The sequence below is a fragment of the Zootoca vivipara genome, chromosome 14 (assembly GCF_965207765.1).
Source record: "Zootoca vivipara chromosome 14, rZooViv2.hap1.1, whole genome shotgun sequence".
NCBI lineage: Eukaryota > Metazoa > Chordata > Lepidosauria > Squamata > Lacertidae > Zootoca > Zootoca vivipara.
The window spans coordinates 12,735,916-12,757,156 of NC_142597.1; the positions used below are offsets into that span (position 1 = coordinate 12,735,916).

At 47.4% G+C, this 21,241-nt stretch overlaps 1 protein-coding gene across 11 annotated transcripts in view; it reads right to left on the minus strand.

The window, feature by feature from the left end:
* Window positions 1-21,241, minus strand: part of ROBO3 (roundabout guidance receptor 3) — a 311,710-nt gene that overhangs the window by 23,156 nt on the left and 267,313 nt on the right. For all 11 annotated transcript variants that reach the window (XM_088657615.1, XM_088657614.1, XM_088657613.1 and 8 more), the window contains 3 exons: window positions 16,191-16,396; window positions 4,216-4,297; window positions 1,906-2,074 (listed from right to left, as the gene is read on the minus strand). In XM_088657615.1, the coding sequence (XP_088513741.1) occupies window positions 1,906-2,074; window positions 4,216-4,297; window positions 16,191-16,396 (457 nt within the window). The remainder of the gene's footprint in view (window positions 1-1,905; window positions 2,075-4,215; window positions 4,298-16,190; window positions 16,397-21,241) is intronic.

The following is a 21,241-nucleotide window of genomic DNA, read 5'->3' on the forward strand; positions in this document are numbered from 1 at the left end:
CAAACTCCACCCAATAAAGAAAACAACTCCATTACTGTTTGTAGGAGTACTTGTCCCAGGAGGAAAGAGGTGAGGGAAAAGCCTCTGGTTTTGCAAGAGGGTTGCAGAATCTCAATGCACTCCAAAGCTCTGATTCACGCCTTGGATGTGCAGATGGGATTCCGGGGAGCTGTTATCCGAGCAAAATGGACTGGGCCGTGGGGCCCTGGCTCTGTGTGCCGGAGGCAGGCATTTCGAATTCTCCAAGCCACCTCCATCCTGCAGCAATTGCAGGATTCTAAGCTACTGTTAGCTATTAAGGCAGGGGTGGTGAAGGTTCCCCCCCCCAGTCTAAGGGCCATAATCCTTTTTGAGGAGCCTTCTGGGGGACCACATGACAATGGTGGGTTCAGCCAGAAGCAAAAGTGGGGGGAACAACAGGCACGACTCCTACCTTTGTAGAAAGGAACACATTATTGCACAGGCAACCCTAATTCAGATCATCCAGATGTTTGCACATTGCTTCTGCAGCAATGTCAGGATCACACAGGCAGTGGAGCCGCTTCCTGCATTTTGTGCAACTCAACTGGCCTCAGCAGGAGAGTCCCAGAGTGACATTTTGAGAGAGAGAGATTGTTTAGGAGCTGTGATTGGGAAAGGAAATGCAGCAAAAACCGCAGCGGGGGGTTACACACTATATATTGTAAATGAGAGTTGATGGTTTGACCTGGACACCTGCAATGAGAATTCCAATTCTTGCACAACCTGACAGCAAGCCAAGCGGCAGGCATGGGAGGGTCTTCCTTTTTTAACCCTGCAGTTACAACACAAACATTATGCTCTGTTTTTGCTGACCGGAGGTGTCAAGAATTCTGACTACATTATACCCATGTTATGCTAGTGGCAGTGGCTACCAGCCCAACAGAATGCGTGGGATTGATCTGCCCATCAACTAAACCAAGGTTACAGATGTTGCAGAATTCTGATGAAAACAGAAAATGAAAATGAAATTGTCAATGCTGTCGTATTCCTCACATGTCCGGAACCAAGAAGTAATCACTGTTGTTGATGACAGATCCTCCCCTCACCCCCCACAAAAATACAATGTGTTTCCTTCACATTGAAATGAACGGTGTGGAAAGAATGACACCATTAATTACGTTCAATTCATAACTTGCATACCTAATTTTATTACATTGAACAGAAGGCAACAAGACAAATAATTTAATATTTAGCAGAAGCTGAACTGCAGAAAAATGGAAACATTTCTGATTGCACAAAGGCAGGTTGGAATTGCTGGCTCCTTCCATGCCTGGCTAGGGTGGGGAATGACCTGAAGAGTGGGAAGGTGGGTTTTTCATACTCACTGCAATGTGGGGCCCACCATGGGGGCCAAGCTCAGGATTGTGATGGAGATGAAATTCTCCCCTCCCTGCTCCTCAGATAATCTGAAGAACAGGGAAGGGGTGATAAGACAACCAGCTACCCAATAGCTGATCTGTATGCTCAATACAGATGCAGTCTAACCTCTATGCACATGTTGTGCAAGCAATCAGGATAAGCACCCAATAAATGAGTCACTGGAGGAGCTCTCCATGTGCCTACATGATTGATTGTGTGTGTGTGTGTGTGTGTGTGTGTGTGTGTGTGTGTGAGAGAGAGAGAGAGAGAGAGAGAGAGAGAATGTGGCCTTGCCCACTGATGAAGTTTGTCTTATCCCACCTTTTTGGCCCCACCTGCTGCTGGCATGCAGCCCTTAGAGGGTTGGGAATGAGGGGATGCGGCCCTCAGGGTGAAAATGACTCCCCAACCCTGTAATAAGCCGTACACTTTCTACCACCCTCAAACTGTCTCTCCATTTTGTGCCCAAAGACACTGGAGGAGGGGGGGCAGGTGGGATTAATTTTGAGTAACAACATTAGTTACCTGAATGCTTCAATTATGTATGAACTGACAGCAGCTCCCCCACTCACAGGGTTTGGCTTCCAGATCAAAGCAACACTGTTTTTGGTGACGTCCGTGACCAGAGGTGCAGAGGGTGGACCTGGGAGAAGGCTTGGCTCCGGAAGCTGAGTCTGGAGGTCAGCCCCGTTCTCTGCAGAAGCAAATGTGGAAGAAGAGAATGAGAATGGCAGAGAGCCCTAAAAGAGGAGCAGGGATCAGGTCACTGGTGCAGGGCCTTTATATAAGGGGCAAGCTGAATTCAGCCCCGCACAGCTTGCTGGCATAGTTTTCAGCCAGAAAACCTGCGGTCTATCAATGTGTGTTACCTTGACAAAGCAAGAATGCATGCTCAGAACAATTAAGATATAAACCAGGCTTCCTCAAACTCAGCCCTCCAGATGTTTTGAGACTACAATTCCCATCATCCCTGACCACTGGTCCTGCTAGCTAGGGGTCATGGGAGTTGTAGGCCAAAAACATCTGGAGGGCCAAGTTTGAGGAAGCCTGGTATAAGCTAACTGTGTTCTTAACAGGACCAGAAAATGCACTGATGTGGTTTTTTCAGCAACCCCTGTGCAAAGCCAAGACAACAACCTGCTGCAGGCAAGATGAAGGAAGGTCCATGCCCCTACCTTTCCTGGGGAAAAGAACCTTCTCTTAATTTAGAAGGCAGAACCAGCAGCTTCAAGAACTGCTAATGTTGGATATATTCTATTTTATTTTACTAGCACATCTGTAAATGAGCAGCAGCTCCCAAATTACTGGGCGCCGGGGGCTTGTAGTGGGATTGAGACTTTGCTTTCTTACTGGGGTGTTTGTTTTCCAAAACCAACCTTGGAGAAATGGGAGCTCTCCTTGCATGCAAGGGAAAAAATCCCCCCCCCCCAACCTTCTGTGAGGTCCGAGAAACCTGGCTCATCATCGCATCTCCACATCAACAACATTTATTCCTTGAGGTGGTTTTACATTTAACAGCCTGGCATGGCTCTCCAAGGCAGGAATGTGCTTGCTGGGCTTAAAATCAGAGGGCAGTTTATTGGTTTTTAAATGAGCTGTTCACACAGGCGAATGCAGACAGGGCTCCTGTGCTAGGAGGCAGGCAAGTCCTCCGCTCCAGGGACACACGTGAGCCTACAATTGCAGGCCTGGAGAGGTGACTGTGGCTTTGTGAGTCCAAACTCCACAGCAGCTGCCTGTGCCCAAAAACTAATCCACTCATCCTTGCACGGAGTATAGCAAGTGGTAGGTACACAGCCGACCAGGGTTAAAAGGAAATGCATTTTCTACTGAATAGTGATGCATGCTCTGAAGTTGACCCCTTGCTACTGCAGAAGAAACACAATTCAAAGCTTGACATAGCTAAGGGCCAAAACTAGATGCGATGTTAAATGCATCTGTGCATTCAATGTGAAGTTATTTGTCAAAAAATGCAAATAACATTAACTGATGGTGGGATTATCAGGATCAGCAGGCATGGAGGGGAACTCTTGTCGCCCTTCCTGAGTTGGAGGGTGACTGTGAAGCAAGGGTTTGTGGAAGCTCCTCGTGCATTTCAGAACCCCTGCTTTCAGAACCTCTGCAAGTTCAGGAAAGTGTCAGGATTCAGGCCTGCCAAGACCATGAACCTGAGATCTCCTGTCCCAGGGCTGAAGATGCCACCCCAGCAGGCTGGCTCTGACATGTCCCCAGGATGAGAGGAGATGGAAACCAGGCACTCCCCAGCAAGCTGCATGTGAAGCTACTCGGGAGGAGGGGGAAACCACGTGCAGAATCAGGGCCTGACTGACAGCCAGGAAAGGCTGGAGCTTCCAGCTCTTACATAGGTCTCCAGTCTGAGTTGCTCTCATCACAGTTCCAAGGTCCAGCCTCACGGACTTGGGGAAATGGACAGAGAATCTCTGCTTCAGTTGTCTTCCAAGTCACAGAGGGCAATGGGAATAATGATGGGCACATCATGGGTGCCTGCAGCAACTTTTTCAAGGGGAGGAGCAAAATAAAACACTGCAAGTTGGGAGGAGGCTATTTTCTCAAACTATTAATAAAAAGTGTCTGTACCTTTTGCCTCGTATCTCAGGTTCTACAAGTGCTAAAAGCTTACTCCTTATTTTGAAATGAAAGTTGGGAAACTGGGGATTGTGGTCCTTCTGTGGGGATGCTCATTTTCACTGCCTCTCCCCGAGTGCCCAGTTAATGCATTTAGAGGATGTCTGAAAAGGTCCAGTAACATGAACCTCATGCCTTTGAGTCGCTGCCCAAGAGTCCAGTTCCTGCCCTTCCCTCAACATCACTGACCTTGCACTGCCAGAAACCCACTCCATCTTGTCTCGCCGGTTGAACTGGTAGCGATGCAAACGTACAATCCCGAGTCTGAAACCTGGAACATGCAGAAAAGGGAGGATGTTATTCATTTCCACTGACAACTCACTGCAACCACAGCTCATGCTTTGGGAGTGTTTCACCTTCTGGTATGCAGGCAGTAGATGTTGTATAGATCTCCTTCTGTGTTTGTGTGTTGGGACATCCTAAGAAGAAGTCCTATGCATTTTCTCAGAGCACGGGAACGTACAAAGACAAGGGAATGTTTCTTACCGTCTGCTTTTTATTCAGTATTTACAGAGAGAGGCTACAGAACCCAGACTCTTGGATAATGGCGTTGTCACGAGTGAATCTCCACCCCCCCCATCTCTCCCACTTCCTCATTCATCACTTCTACGGGTGCTGCTACATGCCCTCTGTCTTTGAGCTCTATGCTCTCCTACTTTCAAGGCTCGTCAGGTTCTGGGAGATGGAGGGAGGGTCTGGAATGCTGTCTAAAGACACTCTGTCAATCAGCTGTCGCCCCTCCTGGTGCTTCCTTCTCCTCCTCCCTGGAAGGGTCAAGCTGGGGAGGTGGTCTCCACCATTCCTCCTCTGTACAGTCCCTGACAACTTCACAGAGTTTGGTTGCTGAAATGTGCCTGCAAGCCATTCTTAGGACTGCAATGGTTAATGTGGGGACCATATACCAACTCAGAAGAACACACTTGCTAAGAGTAAATGGGAAGAAATGTACCAGGAACAATCTTCTGTGTGTGGTGAGTAGCGAGAGAATGCCTCCCCCCGCCCTGTTCACTTGGTGCACCTGTCTGCACATGGGCCTTGCTGGATTAGACCAAAGGTAGATCTGTTCCCACAGTGGCCAACCAGATGCCTGTGGGAAGCCCACAAGTTGCCATGAGTTAGGTCCAAGGTGTCACAGGCTGGAGTGGCAGCTGAGACAGATGAAGAAGGGCCTGACTGGGTGGTGGTGCTGAGACTGAGGAACAGTGGCTGGAAGAGGTGGGCATTTGCTCCTCCCTGAATGTATCTGCCCCAGTTGTGGAAGCAGGACATCCATCTCCCCTCTTCCCTCTCGGAGAGAGGAGTGCAGCAACGGAATTGGGGGTGGTGGTGTTAGAATGCTATAACTGGAGGAGACAGAGAATCAGAAGGAGAGAGCACCACCTAGGCACCCAGGACCTGGTGGTGTTCCCGTTGGTGAGGACAGAAGCATCCTTCCCAAAGCAGTGGGTGTCTGCACACTCAGCAATCTCGCAAGGCACCAAAGTCTCACAAGGAAGCACACCTTTCTTTAAAGCTTGGCAGGTGGACATGCCAACATGTTGGGACAACTCTGCTGCTTCTGCGCGGTTCTGATCTCCTTGCCCTGGTCTCGGGCTCCTTAAACTTGGACTGCTGCTTCTGGCCTGGATGGCCTTGTCTTTCTTGTCTTCTAGCCTGAACCTAGCAGCCGCTGTGACTCATCACCTGTTACTGAACCTGTAAGTCTTCTCAACTTCCATCATTATCATTATTAATTGCACTTATGGTATATCCCAACTTTTTCTCCATGGAGCTCAAGGTGGCATATTTGGCTTTCCCCCTCCTTGTCTAATTCCCACAACAACCTTGTGAGGTAGGTTAGGCTGAGAGCCAAGTTTGCTTCGTTGACGAGTGGGGTTTTGAACTCTGGTCTCCCAGATCCTAGTCTTGACACTGTAGCTACTATACCCACTTTGGCTCTTCCTTACCCTCGAGTAAGAGCCGCTGTTGCTGTGGTCTGGGCGAGAGCTGGGACCCAAGTCATATATGAGCACAACAATACCTTTTGGTTCCCTGGTAACTAGTTATTCAGAGGCATACTGGCTCTGATCCTGTAGGTGCTATAATCACACCCATGGCTCAGTTGCTAGCCATGGGTTTGAGCCCCACATTGGGCAAAATATTCCTGCATTGCAGGGGGTTGGACTAGATGACCCTCGTGGCTCCCTTCCAACTCTACAATTCTATTATCTATTATACTTATACTTATCAAACCTTTATTAGGCATTTTGCAAATAAAACCATAAAAGAGAAAATCACATATAAGAGCCTTGAAATATATATAAAAAAGGCAGCAGTTGGCTACATAGACTGATTGTATATATGTATATGTAGAATCTGGGGTTTTCCCCTGTTAACCTGCTCCTTGGAGGACTGCTACCAAAAACTCGGCTACCCCCGCCATTACCCTTTGGTCAACATCAGATAGGCAGAATCCCACACTTTCACCTTGCTGGGGTTCCAGACCACTCAAAAGGGGGGACAGCACACATTGACGGAGAATGATTATCTATTATATAGCCAAGGCTTTTTTCCAGGGAGAACTCACAGGAACTCAGTTCCAGCATCTCTCTGATAGTTGCCATTGCTGTTCTAAGGTGTTCATGAGGGAGGTGTTTCTTTTTCTAGAAAAATTCTAGAAAATTCTAGAAAAATAGCACTGTATATAGCGAGCACAACTAGCAGCTATAACCTCCACGGATTTGTCTACCTGCTTCCCTTTTAAGGCATCCCCACATATTTGGGTTGTGAATACTGTAACTTATGTATGTGCCTTGCCCCTTTCTACACTTTCCCCAGCTCTACAATTTCCCTTCTGAGGTCCGATAATCAGAGCTGCACACAGCATTCCAAGTATGGCTGTGCATGAAGCCCAAGAGCTGGAACCTCCTCTGTTTTTAATTGCTCCTCCGGTGCAAATTCACTGAGCTGCCCTGGCCTCACCCCTCTAATCTTTAATATGGGGATAATAAAACTACCTGCCATATAGTAGTTATCTTTCATAATCCCTCCCTCCCACATAGGCGGTTAATGATAAAGGCTGCTTTATTTATTTTTTAAAAGTGGGTATCCTGCCAATATGAATATTTCCAGGGCAGATAACATTTAAGGGAAGGGAAAAGAAGAAGAAAAAGCCACCCAATTCAAACAATGAGGATAAAAAAATAAATTGAAAAGGCAGAGCTAATAAAATGCAGCAGATGAAAAAACACAACGGCACTTAAAAAATGAAGAAGTTCAGGATGACATTTTAGAAGGCCTGGGAAAATTAAACTAAAAAGGTCTTTGCCTATTGCTGAAAGGACAGACGGAATAGGGAGAGCATCCTGTAGATTAGTAATAAGGAAGCTGGGTTTGGGACTGATGGGAATTGGGGTTCAACAACTTCTGTGGGCCACATGTTCCCCAACTCTGCCACAGACAGAACCCCATGGCCAAAAGGCCATCTCACTAAGAGCCACTCACCTAACCTCAGAAGTGAGAAGCACTTGGAGAAGATCCTCTAATGGTCATCTTAGCACAGGCAAAGGCAAACTCCAGATGTTTTGGGACTACAGTTCCCATCATCCCTGACCACTGGTCCTGTTAGCTAGGGATGATGGGAGTTATAGTCCCAAAACATCTGGAGGGCCGAGATTGCCTATGCCTGTCTTAGCGCATGGGAAAATAGGAATATAAGAAGTTCCCTTCTACTGGGTAAGACTGTTGGTCCATCTAGCACAGTATTGTCTACACTGACTGGCAGGCTTTCAAGCAAAGGCCTTTCCCAGCCCTACTTGGAGCTGCTAGGAATTGAGCCCAATATCTTCTGTACACAAAGGCAACTGAGCTGTGGCCTTTCACATCTGGAAGGAGGCGATCCTTCAGGCACCCTCATGTTGATTCTACTTGGAAATGGACTGGCAGCCAGTGGAGATGCTTCAGAATCAGGGATGAGTGTAAAAGGTAAAAAAGGTAAAGGGAGCCTGGATGGTTAAGTCCAGTCAAAGGAAACTATGGGGTGCGGCGCTCATCTTGCTTTCAGGCCGAGGGAGCCGGCGTTTGTACACAGACAGCTTTCCGGGTCATGTGGCCAGCATGACTAAGCTGCTTCTGTCTGGAAATGCTGTTCACCTTCCTGCTGCAGCACTACCTATTTATCTACTTGCACTGGCGTGCTTTTGAACTGCTAAGTTGGCAGGACCTGGGACAGAGCAATGGGAGCTCACCCCGCTGTGGGGATTCGAACTACCAACCTTCTGATCGGCAAGCCCAAGAGCACCATCCATGTCCCATAGGGATAAATGTACCCCAGGGCTGGCAGTCTAGCCTCAGGATTCTGAACTAACTGGCATTTCTGAGGATTGCTCCTTTGCAGAAATCCAGTCCTGTTTGGACCTCAATAACTGTGGCTGGGCTGTCACTGCCTGCAAGAGGTTGCAGCAGGCACACCGGCCTCAGCCGGAGTGAAGGTGACATGCCAAGAAATGTATGTATGTATGTATGTATGTATGTATGTATGTATGTACTGAGCTTTTAAACTGCCCTTCAACAAATGGGGATCCCAGGACCGTTCACAATGCAGTGCATAACACAGAACAATAAAACAATTATAAAATTAAAAAGCAACAAAACAAATGATTTAAAACAACAGCAGCAACAACAACAACCATCACACCATTACAGACTATAAATCAGGGGTGACCAATCAGGTAGTGTTTGAAATTTTCCAGGCACATTTTGCACCTGCCTATTGGCCACTTGCAACCAAGTGAAGATGCCCGGGTGCCAGGATGGCACCTGACGTCTCCACCATCTGAAGACGGATGCCTGGGGATTCTAGCAACACACCCTGTAAAATTTTGTCCATTATAGTTTATCTGCACAATCAGAATGAATTGTAGGAACCAAAAATACAACTTTGAAAAAAACAACTTTCGAACCATCTTGCCCCAAAATGGCGATGAAGCATTTCGTTTTGGTGACTGTAACCCTGGTTTAAGGAGCTGTTTGGTGCCTAGCTTATATACCTGAGTTTCTAACACTGAATTGATGATGGAGGAGTGCAAATATAAGATAGAGACTTGCCTTATGGCAGCTCAGCCTATTTGTCTATCAATCTCAGGATCACCTACTCTGAATGGCAGCAGCTACATCTTCATGGTCTCTGGCAGAGGTCTGCCCCATTTCTTGCTACCTAATCTTTTGAATTGCTGGTACCAGGGACTGACCCTAGAATCTTTTGCATACAGAGCACATGTTCTCCCATGGAGAGCGATAAGCAAAGGCACTGAAATGGAGGTGGAGAATGGCTTGCAGCTTGCCACTGCAATGGGGCAGTGAGCAGGAAGAGAGGGGATCTCTTTAATGTCCCCACCAGGTGGGCTCTGAAGCTGCAACTTGGGGACGGCTGTCCCACTTTTCCCCATGAATCAGAGTGGCCTGATGAGGCGGCCTGTCCTGGGGGACCATTAACTCATGCTAGTCCTCCAGTCCAACTGACAGCTCTAATTTTTTCCTGGGCAAAGAGCCACAACTGCTATAAAACGATGCTATTAGGCGCGCTGGGACCCGGCAGATGCATTAACCTTCTGACTCTGACACAATGAAGGCACAAAACTAACGTGAAATATTTCACTCCCCGCTGACTGCCAGCATCAATTTTTAAACAAATGTTTAGCGTGAGCTCTGTGTTTTGATAAGTAATTCATGAATAACCTCCACGTTACCCCATCGCCTGATCTGACTCCGGTGCAACGAAAGGGCAAGTTGGACACACCCACCTTGGGATTGTTTGGTGGAGGGGAGAGAGCTATAGACTGCCCCCAAAAGCTCCACCTGAGCTGTTCGGAGTCAGGAGCCTCCTCACAGCCTAGAGCTATGTTCAAATTATGCACCAAGGAAGCAACTCTCCAGGATTTCAGCAGGGCTTTCTCCCAGCCCTACCTAGAGATGCCGGGGATTGAGCCTGGGACCTTCTGCATGAAAAACAGATGCTCTACCGCTGAGCTATAGAGCCTTTACCCAAAGGGCACAAGAAGAACAAAGGAGTTTGCCTTCCTTTGTGGTATTCAGCCTCCCAAGAACGAGCCATGTGGCTTTACTGTGCCCAATGCAGTGGCATAGCATGGGCTGCTGGTGTCCAGGGCAGGCCCACACATGCTGGGCTGGGGTTGCACCGGCCCTGCCCTCGCTGCCGCAGCAACCCCACCCTCACCGGAGCATAGAGGGGCCGCACTGAGCCACCAGCCCACCTGCGCAGGGGGGAGCCTGGCTGGCTGACATGGCCCCTGGTGGGTGGAGAGGAGCATAAGGCCAAGCTCCCAACAGTGTGTCCACATACTGTAGTCCCAACCTCATTGTTACCCTGCCACAACCCCATCCATGAAGATTGCAGCAATAGTGATGATGGGAGAGTGGCTTGGTCCTACCCGATCAGTAGCTACAGGTCAGTCCTCACTTTCATAGTGGCCTCTTTCAAAAACTCGTTGTAGATAGGAGATTTGCAGCAATTAGCTGTTGATGGGCCCCCAACCCCAAAGCATCCTACTAGATCAAGGTAAACTTGCACCTTGCCTGCCTCATCTATAGTAAAAGGGTAAAGGACCCCTGGATGGTTAAGTCCAGTCAAAGGCAGTGGCGGAGCTTCATGCTCTGGCACTGGGGGGTGGAGAGCAGGCGGGGGCGGGCTGGCGCGCATCCTGGGGGCGTGATGCGCCACCCACAGGGGTGTGGCATGTGTCCTGGGGGCGTGGTGCGCCACCTGAGGAAGTGTGGTGCCCAGCGCGGGTGGGGGGCGGCCGCGATGGCACCCGAATGGGATCGTGCTGCTGGGGGCAGTGTGCTCCCCCCGCACTCCTCTTCCTCCGCCAGTGGTCAAAGGTGACTACGGGGTTGCAGCGCTCAGGCCAAGGGAGCCCAGGGTTGCAGCGCCTTCAGGCCAAGGGACCTGACATTTGTCCAGAGACAGCTTTCTGTGTCATGTGGCCAGCATGACTAAACCACTTCTGGCGTAACAGAACACTGTGACAGAAACCAGAGTGCATGGAAATGTTGTTTACCTTCCTGCTGCAGCGGTACCCATTTATCTACTTGCACTGGTGTGTTTTTGAAATGTTAGGTTTGCTGGAGCTGGGACTGAGCAACGGGAGCTCAACCCATCACGGGAATTTGAACTACCAGCCTTCTGATTGGCAAGCCCAAGAGGCTCAGTGGTTTAGACCACAGCGCAAACCACGTCCCAATTCATCAATAATACTGAGCTCTGGAGGGACATCTTAATGGTGAGAAAGCAAATGTTCGGCCAATCCTACCTTAGAATCACAGAATCTAGTCCAACCCTCTGCAGTGCAGGAACCTCAACAACATGGTCTCCCATCCAATTTGAAACCCTACCGGACCCTGCTTAGCTTTGCAAATGTGCTAGCAGTTTTATTGCTGCACCACTAGGAGGGGTTCCGAGGGCTCCATGTTTGCACAAAATGCCTTTCTCCCTGGTTATCCAACTGTTACAGGGTGATACTTCATGCACATTCCAATGCATTTATTACAGCAGTGTGGTTTACAACTTTGATTTCCCACTGGGATGAGAGGCACCACATTTCCCATCATCTCCTACCCCACCCCCCAACCCGCTATATTGTAAATATACATAAATAAGCTTGTAGCAGGGAGGATTATGTGGAGATGTCAGGCGATGTGGTGTTGGTTGAACCTGTGGGGAATCGGAGCTGTAAAACTACGCATGACTGTAATGCACCAAAGTGCATGTGATGTGTCCCACCAGGTCCCTCTGCACATAGAGGTAAATACTGGAGCCACAGAATGATACAGTTTCTCTTCTGACCATTAGGATGTGCCTCTTCGGGAGCCTGATGCTCCAGATGTTTCCAGAGGGCTGTTGCTGTATCACAATTCCTACCTTGCAAAACTAAAAAGCACCCTATCATTCTATGGTTGAACATCCTGCTATTTGCTGAGCTGCCTTGCTTCGGCTGCTGAGGACCATGCTGGCTCCAGGTGGGGGTTTTTTTTAGGGGGGTGTCAATATGTCACCTGTGGGCCCCTCTCCAAGGCACAGCTGTCCATTTGCTGACCCTGTCCTTCTGGGCCCCATCCATGCAACCGCCCAGAAGGAGAACTCAAAGAAGGTGGAGAATACTGCTGTATCTCCTTAACCAGGCACCCCCAAACTTCGGCCCTCCAGATGTTTTGGACTACAATTCACATCTTCCCCGACCACTGGGTCCTGTTAGCTAGGGATCATGGGAGTTGCGGGCCAAAACATCTGGAGGGCTGCAGTTTGGGGATGCCTGTCCTTAACTCTCATCACTGCTTGCATGCTTGGCAATGGCAGATGAACACAAGAGGCTGCGCAGTCGGAGTCTCCAGAGAGTGGGATTGGGAACCCTGTAGGGCTATGGGCTTGGGCTGGTGTCCCACAATGCCAAACCTTAAAGCCTGCCCTAACTGGGTGCACCTGGAGGAGGGCTATAGACAACAATCTTCAGTGCATGGGCAGACCGATGTGGAGGAAAGTATTGTTGCTGCTGATTTATATTTTTCATTATTTATATATTTATTTTATTTACATACCACCTTTTAGCCTGACAAGGACTCAAAATGGCTATAAAATAGGAACAGCTAAGAACATATTAAAAAGCCATCATTTAGGAACAATTAAACATTGCTAATTAAACATTAGTAGAATGTTTAGTAGAATACATATAATGTCACATAAGATCATTACAATCAAAACATCATAGTACCAGCCCTTTCATTAAAAGCAGTCAGTTCCCAAAAGCCTCTTGGAACAAGAAAGTCTGCTGATGGAAGGACAAGAAGTAAGCCAATCTATCTTCTCCACAAAAGGACTTCCAAAGTATGGGAGCAGCCACCAAGAAGGCCCTCTCCCAGGTTTAATGCCAAGGTGGCACCTAAGCCATTTACAAAACAAAATCCAATTGCTTAAGTATTTCCTTACTGTATACGTACATCCATCCATTCAATTCATCAGCCACCAAAGAACAGGTGTACAAAGCAAGACGAATTAAAATCTGCAGTGACTACGAGACAGCTTCAAAGAAGAACCATAAAATCCAAAACAAACTGCTTTAAAAGAGAGGTCAAGAGATTCCAGTGATGATCAGTTACAATAAAGTCACGGAGCTAAACAATTGTGCTGAAAGCTGCAGCGTAACATCAAGCTGAAAAGGCCTTGGAAAATACAAAAGGGATTTTCCTGGCACTGAAAATACAAAAAATGGGTGCCAGGCACACCTCTCTGAAGAGCACATTCCACAAATTAAAAGAGAGGCAGTGTGGTAGTGTAGTGGTTAGCTGGCAGGAGTAGGACCTGGGAGACTAGGGTTTGAATCCCCACTCGGCCATGAAGCTGACTGTGAGACCTTGGGCCAGTCACTGCCTCTCAGGCTAACCACACCGGATTGTTGTGGGGATTAAATAAGGAGAGAACCATGTATGTCACCTTGAGTTTCTTGGAGATAAAGCTGGGGTATAAATGCAATAAGTAAGGCTGTAGGGAGAGGCACTGCTGAAAATGCCCTTTCTCTTCACTGTATCTCAGTTGGATACATCACTTAGAGAAGGGTCTCCATTCATGATCTCCAGCATTCTTCCTTGACCTGGTGCTTTCTAGATATTTTGACTGGGGCTCATGGTAGTGAATCAACTTCGTGAGGGCAGGTGCAATGGCTTAGGTAGGTTACTATGGAAAGAGGTCCTCCTTCAGATACCAAGGGTCCCAGGCCAAAAAGGGCTTTGAAGATCAAAACCAGCATGCTGAATTGAGCCCAGATATCACCACCACACCAGTTTCCTGTATCAGTGGGATAGGAGACCACACACATCACAAATGTTCTCAGAATGCGAGAAATCTCCCCACAAATGCTGTGTAGCTTATGTCTGGGAGATACTTGGCAATACTCTGTGAGTTGACCTTGAACGTAGCTAATGGAAGGATTGGTTTATTTTTAAATGTAATCACAACGAGACATTTACAGATTTCTGAGTCTTTGGAAGAAGACGGAAGAGTATTCAGCAGAGGAGCTGACAATTAAAGAGAATTGTGGCTGTGAGAGGTTCAGTTAAAGAGGGTTAATTATGATCGAGCTCCCAGCGACAAGTTATGTATAACTTTGCCCATAATGGAATTTGCTGCAAAGTGTGTTTTCAGATTCAGCTGTGTCGCAAAGGGACTGATTTGGCTGGCTTGGCTCTTTGTTTATTGATATTCACTTTGTTAAGAGCAAGAAAATTGCATTCAGCTGTTTTTTAGCCAGTTAAACAAAGCAATTGCTTACTGCCTGTTAACAACATTAATGTCTTAATAAGCACACAGAAGCTTATGAGTCCATTTTCTGAGCCAGCTTTCAGGAGGGTTGAACAATTCCTATACAGTTTCGAATCAGGCAATTACAGGCTTCCCCTTTTTTATCAAGTAATTTCATTACTTAGCAATTTACCACGATTATGAAAGCAAGCAATTCATCCCCTAACTACAGTGTGGAATTCATTCGCTTGCTGGATGCTTGTTTGCCGGAGGGACAGAATTCACCGTGAAGTAGCAAGCCATGATCTGGACACACATCAGAGCATTCACAAGGTTGGTTCAAATGAACTCAAGGCCACTGGTTACGAGGGAGAGAACTTGTGTTGATTTTATCATATAAAAGATGGGCACATGAATCCGCCTGCTGTCACAGATATTAACACGCAGGCCATATACCATTGATGTACCCTCTTGTGGGCATAACTGGATGTGATGCTAAATGCATCTATGTATTTAAAGGTGCAAATTGCATCTGCTGGGAGGAATGATAGTTAACTGCGCCAGAAAAGAGGGATAGAGCAGGCATCCCCAAACTGCGGCCCTCCAGATGTTTTGGCCTACAACTCACATGATCCCTAGCTATCAGGACCAGTGGTTGGGGAAGATGGGAATTGTAGTCCAAAAACATCTGGAGGACCAAAGTTTGGAGATTCCTGGGATAGAGTCAACCACCTGTCAATCAGCGGATGTCATCCCAATATATACATCTGTGAACCGACTGATATCTCCTCCCAGGCTATGCACATTTGTACATGGTTCTACTAATACCCACAGGGCTGTTTCCTTTAGGTAATATTGGGGACCTGTATTCTGGCCTCATGGTGTTATGCTACTTGTTTCTGCAGGGTTCCATTCTGTCTGGCATAAGCCCTCATCCTGCTTACTACTGAGTGGAGGTGCAACCCGTACAGCACATAGGCGACAATTATTCACACAGTTAATATCCTTGTTGAAAAACAATTTATCAGGGAAGATGGGAATTGTAGTCCAAAACATCTGGAGGGCCGAAGTTTGGGGATGCCTGGGGTAGGGGATCTGATGGACTATTAAAGTGGTATTAAGTCACAAATTTATTGGGGTTGGCTGATGGCCCACTCCCTGAGCACAGTTTTCTGGGCATCCTCAGTAGTCCCGAGCCATTATAGTGACTGTTAGTGCTAAATGTAGTTATAGAAACAATTTCTTGGCTTAAGCATAAAGAACTGAATAGCTTAGCAGGCACTGAGTGCAGGCACTGGTTCAGACTTGCAGAATCTCACCTGACTCAGATGATACAAAGAAACAGAACCAGGGGTCATCTGTATATTGGTGACATTTCATCTCATAATGACTGCTCCCCATGGCCACATATGGATGTAAAACATCACCAGGTACTACCTGTGGTATTGGAGGTCCTATGCTTTTGAGTAAAAAAGTTGTTGGGGAACATAAGTGGGAGAGGACTATTGGGCATCTGGTTGGTCACTGGAGAACAGAATGTAGGTCTAAGATCAGTGGTGGCCAAACTTGGCCCTCCAGCTGCTATTGGACTACAACTCCCATAATCCCTAGCTAACAGGACCAGTTGTCAGGGATGATGGGAATTGTAGTCCCAAAACAGCTGGAGGGCCAAGTTTGGCCACCACTGGTCTAGATCCAGCAGGGCTTTTCTTACGTTCTTAAGCCCAACAATAAGAAATGCCAAGAACATGGATGCGCTCTTTCCAATTTGTCAATTTTATGAGCATGGCAGGGATGCTAAAATAAAATAGTTCTGCTGCTCCAAGAAACAGAAACTTGCGTCTGCTGCTAAGGAGGAGAGAAGCAAGAAACATACCTGTAGGTTCATAATCTGTAGAGTTCCATTGTCCAATAGGCTCACTCTAGGGTCGCTGCCCACGATCCGCTGTCCGTCTTTCAACCACTGGATGCTGGGAAGGGGGTTCCCAGTCACATGGCACTGCAGCTGTGCGGTAGAGTCTATGGCAAGTGTTTGATTGGTTGGTCCTCGGCGAATAATAGGCGGGATACGGTCCGAGGTCACTATTAGGCAAGGCAAGGCAAAACAAGAACAGGAGGGCACGTATGAAATTTCATGCATTTATCTCAGCTGCAGCCCAGGTGGAAAAGTTTACAGCAGGCAGACATTTCTAATAGAAGTTACCTTAGGATTTGAGGAGAGGGAAACGAGAGGGTTAAAGACAGCAAGATCACGAAGGCAAGATTTCTGAACCTGTCAGCTTGCATATGGCTGCAGTGTTAAGGTACTTACCTAGGTTGTCATTCATTATTAATTAAATAGTGATTCTTGATTATTTTTAATCCCATGCTCAGGATGACATGCATGCACATACAATAAAGGCAACATGTCTCTGAATACCAGTTACTAGCGATCCACAAAGGGACAGGACTACTGTCCTCAAGTACCATTTGTAGACTTACTTTAAAAATAAACTGATTGGCTGCTGTAGGAGAAAGCGATGCTGGTCTAAGGAGGTGCTTGGGTCTGATCCAGCAAGGACCTTCTTCTGTTCCTAATATTGCCCGCTGGGTCATCAAAATAACCCTGAAAGGTAGGTTAGCCTGAGAATGGTACAAGTCACCAAGTTAATTTCATGGCCAAGGAGGAATTTGAACCCAGTTCTTCCCAGTGCTAGTTGGGCACTCTAACACAGGAAGAAAGGAAGCTGGTTTATACTGGACCGGACCATTTGTCCATCCACCTCAGAATCATCTACTGACTTGAAGCGGCTTCCCAGAGCTTCAGTCTGGGGACATTACCGGTCCTATTTGGGGACTAAACCTAGGATCTTCTGCATGCAAAGGAGATGCTCTGCCACTGAAGTAAGGCACTTCCCAGCATGAACCACTGCATCATGTTGGGAATACAGTGGTACCTCGGGTTAAGAACTTAATTCGTCCCGGAGGTCCGTTCTTAACCTGAAACTGTTCTTAACCTGAGTTACCACTTTAGCTAATGGGGCCTCCCGCTGCCGCCGCACAATTTCTGTTCTCATCCCGAGGTACTATTAAGTTCTTAACCCGAGGTACTATTTCTGGGTTAGCGGAGTCTGTAACCTGAAGCGTCTGTAACCCGAGGTACCACTGTACAAAAATGCCATTAAGATTAAACCATCTAAAATCCATGCTTCTCCATTGTGTACAAAATCACACTTTTGTGCTTCAGACTGAGCCTAAGGGCAAGGACCATCTTAGAACTTACTTTCGTAAGCCACCCTGACAGCCTTTTTGGCTAAAAGGCAGGGTAAAAATGCTGGAAATCAGTGTTCCTCAACCTTGGGCCTCCAGCTGTTTTGGAACTACAACTCCCATCATCCCCGGCCACTGGTCCTGCTAGCTAAGGATGATGGGAGTTGTAGTCCCAAAACAGCTGGAGGCCCAAGGTTGAGGAACACTGCTGTAAATGAATAAAGTGGGAAAGCTTGCCTGACTTGATGATCAGCTGTCTGGCCTTTGCTGTTCCTCTTGGTTGGCCCTACCATACCAATAGTATTACACTGTGGTGTACCTTCCTATTATTTCCCAAATAGGATCAACACTTGTAGCATTTTTTCCTCTCATGTGATGGGCTGCTCTCATTTCCGATGGGCTGTGACATTTCTGTTCTTCTCCTACCACCACAGAAGGGAAGTGATCTTTGCAGCACCTTATAAGCCTTTTATGTGATAGATTGCAATTTGCTTCTTTGCCGCCACCAAAGTTACAGGTGGTGGGATTCATATCCATCAGCTTGTTTAGTAACGCGTAATTAAATAGTCAATTAAAGGCAAGTATTAATTGATTACCTGGAGATGTACTGCCTGGGACAGTACTGACAGGCAGCAGTAAATGTGTCAATGGAAACCTTTAATCTGAGCTATCACCTGCCTGCTCTGAAAGCACAGGAAAGAAATCGGCGAGTTACTAAATTATGTGTGCAAACTTTCCTCTCGCAGCTAACAGAGGGAATACACAGAAGATTCCCTCTCCCCAAAAGCAGACTAGGAAATAACAAGAGGCAGTAAGTCTAGCTGGTTCAGCCTTGTGTTTTCCAGTGTGTTGGGGAGCTGGATTCTTGCATGCCAAACACGAAGGCAGCACCACCCTTCCCAATGTTTGCTCCAAGCATCTTCTATCAATCCCTCTAATTCCTATGTTCACACTGTGAGTGCCACTCCCTATGTAGCTGAAATGGATTCATCCATGCATGAGAGGGAGGTATTAGCAGGCTGGGGGGGGGGGAACCTCAAGATTTGCAGAACTACAAAAAAAATGTCTGGGGGGGGGGGAATCAACTGTGGACCCCTCCTCAAATACACACAGCGACACACAGTTCCAGAGGCTTAATTCTGCAGGAAAACAGCCTTCGTCTTTGCTTGCACTTTGAGAAGCATAATTCTTGCTTTCTTTTCCCATCTCTCTTCTGCCTATCTGTCATCACAAACAAAGTGAAGCCATTACTAGGCTACGTTTTACACAGAAATTGCTTGTTATGAGAGAGGAAACACGTTAAGAGATTTCTTATTCAGAGACAAGGTGCCCATGTGGAATTAACATGGGGGAAGACCATAAATCATTTCCTATGGACTTGCCTATTATTTAACACAATAAGAGAAATCCGTATCGGCGCAGTGATACAAAACGCTAAGAAGTAACCTAGTAATGAGAAATCAATTTGGCAGTTATTAAATACTTCTGCCTGCTGCGTTGTTTACACTAGAGGAATTTGCTTGACAGGCTTGGCACACAAAATTAAGGAACGAAAAGGAAGAGATGTTGGGAAACGTTTCCACTAATTTGCAAGAATCACATTGTGCATTTTGCGTAAAAAAGGAAATTCATTTTGCTCAGGATTGCAGTTATGTAAATGTGCTTTATATACGGTACTTCGCTACTTGATTAGACGGTGTGCTTTCCTAAAAGTGGATCAAGCAAAAGAGCAAAACTTGCCTTACAGCTTCTGTCATCTTTATTCATATACTGCACCCGTCACTGGAGGATCAGAGCATTTCTTAAGCTCTCTCTCTCCCCCCTGCCCTGATTTGCGTGTTGCTTCCTGGATTGGGTTTCCAGACTGCATGGAGGCCTGAAAGACAGGCTTGTCCTCTTCAGATGTCCACACATAATGTACAGGCTGGAGATGCTGAAGATGTCATGGGTAGGGACTGCAATGTGGTCCCCCCCCCATTATCATACCCACTCCCCTGCTCATTTCTGCTTACCTAATATACTGTGCTCATCCATCAGCTGAATGCACAGAACCAGAGTGGAATCATGTCCACTGGCCTTGCCCCCAACTTCCATGTGTTTCACTGAGCCTCTAAACTGAGCCCAGGTGTGTACATACAGCTTGTACATATGATGCCTGGCTCCATGCGGTCGGAGACTTCTTCTTGCAGAGTCTGTGGTCATATATAAAGGGCCCATACAACTTGGGTCATCTTCAACTAACTTCTACACAGAGTAGACCCACTGAAATTAATGGGCCAAAGTTAGCAATGCCTATTGATTTCAATGCACCTGCTCTGAGCAGGACCAGCACTGGACACAACCCATTGTTTGGAGGTCTGGCGGAACCTATGGAGCTTACAGCAAGGCTAGTGGGCCCACTCCTGCCTTCTCCAAGTTTCCAACTAAGCTCTACTTAGAGTAGACTCACTGGAATTAATGAACCCAAGTTAACCTAACCATTGATTTCAGTAGGTCTACTCTAAATAGGGCTACCGCCGAATACAAAGCTATTTGCCTGACCATAGATCAAGGGTAGTCATCTTGGCGCCCCCTGGATGGTGTTGGGACTGCCACTCCCATCAGTCCTACCCAGCATGACAAAGGATCAGGGATGATGGGAGTTGGAGTCTAACAACATCTGCCGGGCACTGCATTGGCCACCTCTGCCATCGGCCATAACAGGCTGAATCTACGTTTACAGCAAAACAGTTATGGGCAGTGCAATTAAACACAGGCTTCCAGACAAAAGACTTGGTTATTAATGGGACTGCCATTCATTTGTCTGAGAAAGCCAGCGGCTGTGCTAATGAACTCAGCGCCCGGCCTGCCCTAGCTAAGAAGTGCTTAGCGCTTGCGCTTCTCCGGACGCTTGACGTTGGTGCCAGTTTTATTGTGGATCAATGCCATTGATCAGATGCGCTTGGAGGGAGCTTGCCCTGACACTATGAGAAATGACACTAAATAAGAGCCCTATTGAACGGAGGCAAACCAAGTCATGCAAGCGGCGAGAGGAAAGGGAAATGGAGGTGGAAGGGGGCCAGGGAGCAGGGCATGAAGGATTAAGAGGGCACCCTTGGCCTCGGCCAGCTACAGTAACAGCCATGAATCGAAGCTGAAATATCGTCCTTACATCCTCTGATCAGCAAACTGACACGAGCATAGACAGACAGTGAAAAGAGGGGCAGACAAACTGCAAGGCAGAGGTAAGAGAGGTAATCAAGAGAACAAGTGGAGCCTGCAACAAAATGTTGCTGTGTGGAGTGCCCCGGGGTTCCAGGCAGCCAGTTCTGCTCTATTCTGCCCTCCCGAGTTTTCCATGGGTCTCCCATCAAGAGTCAGCTGTCATTCCAAGGTCAGACAGTGCACTTAGACTTCATGATGCCCCCCCTTTCTACACACACACACACACACACACACACACACACACACACACACACACACACCTGCTGCCAGTCTTGAGGATCCCCAGCCTGTGTTTGTGACCCCCCCAGGACTGTTGCTAGTAGGAAGGCAGGCAAGTGGAGGCTGACTGAAGGCAGAGCGAGCGAGCTGTGGACCTCATGAGATGACCAGCAATGGCAACCCTAGGGCCATTTGTAAATGGCTTTGAACTCTTTGGAGAAGAGCAAGGCAAGCCATCTCCCCCGCCCCCATCTA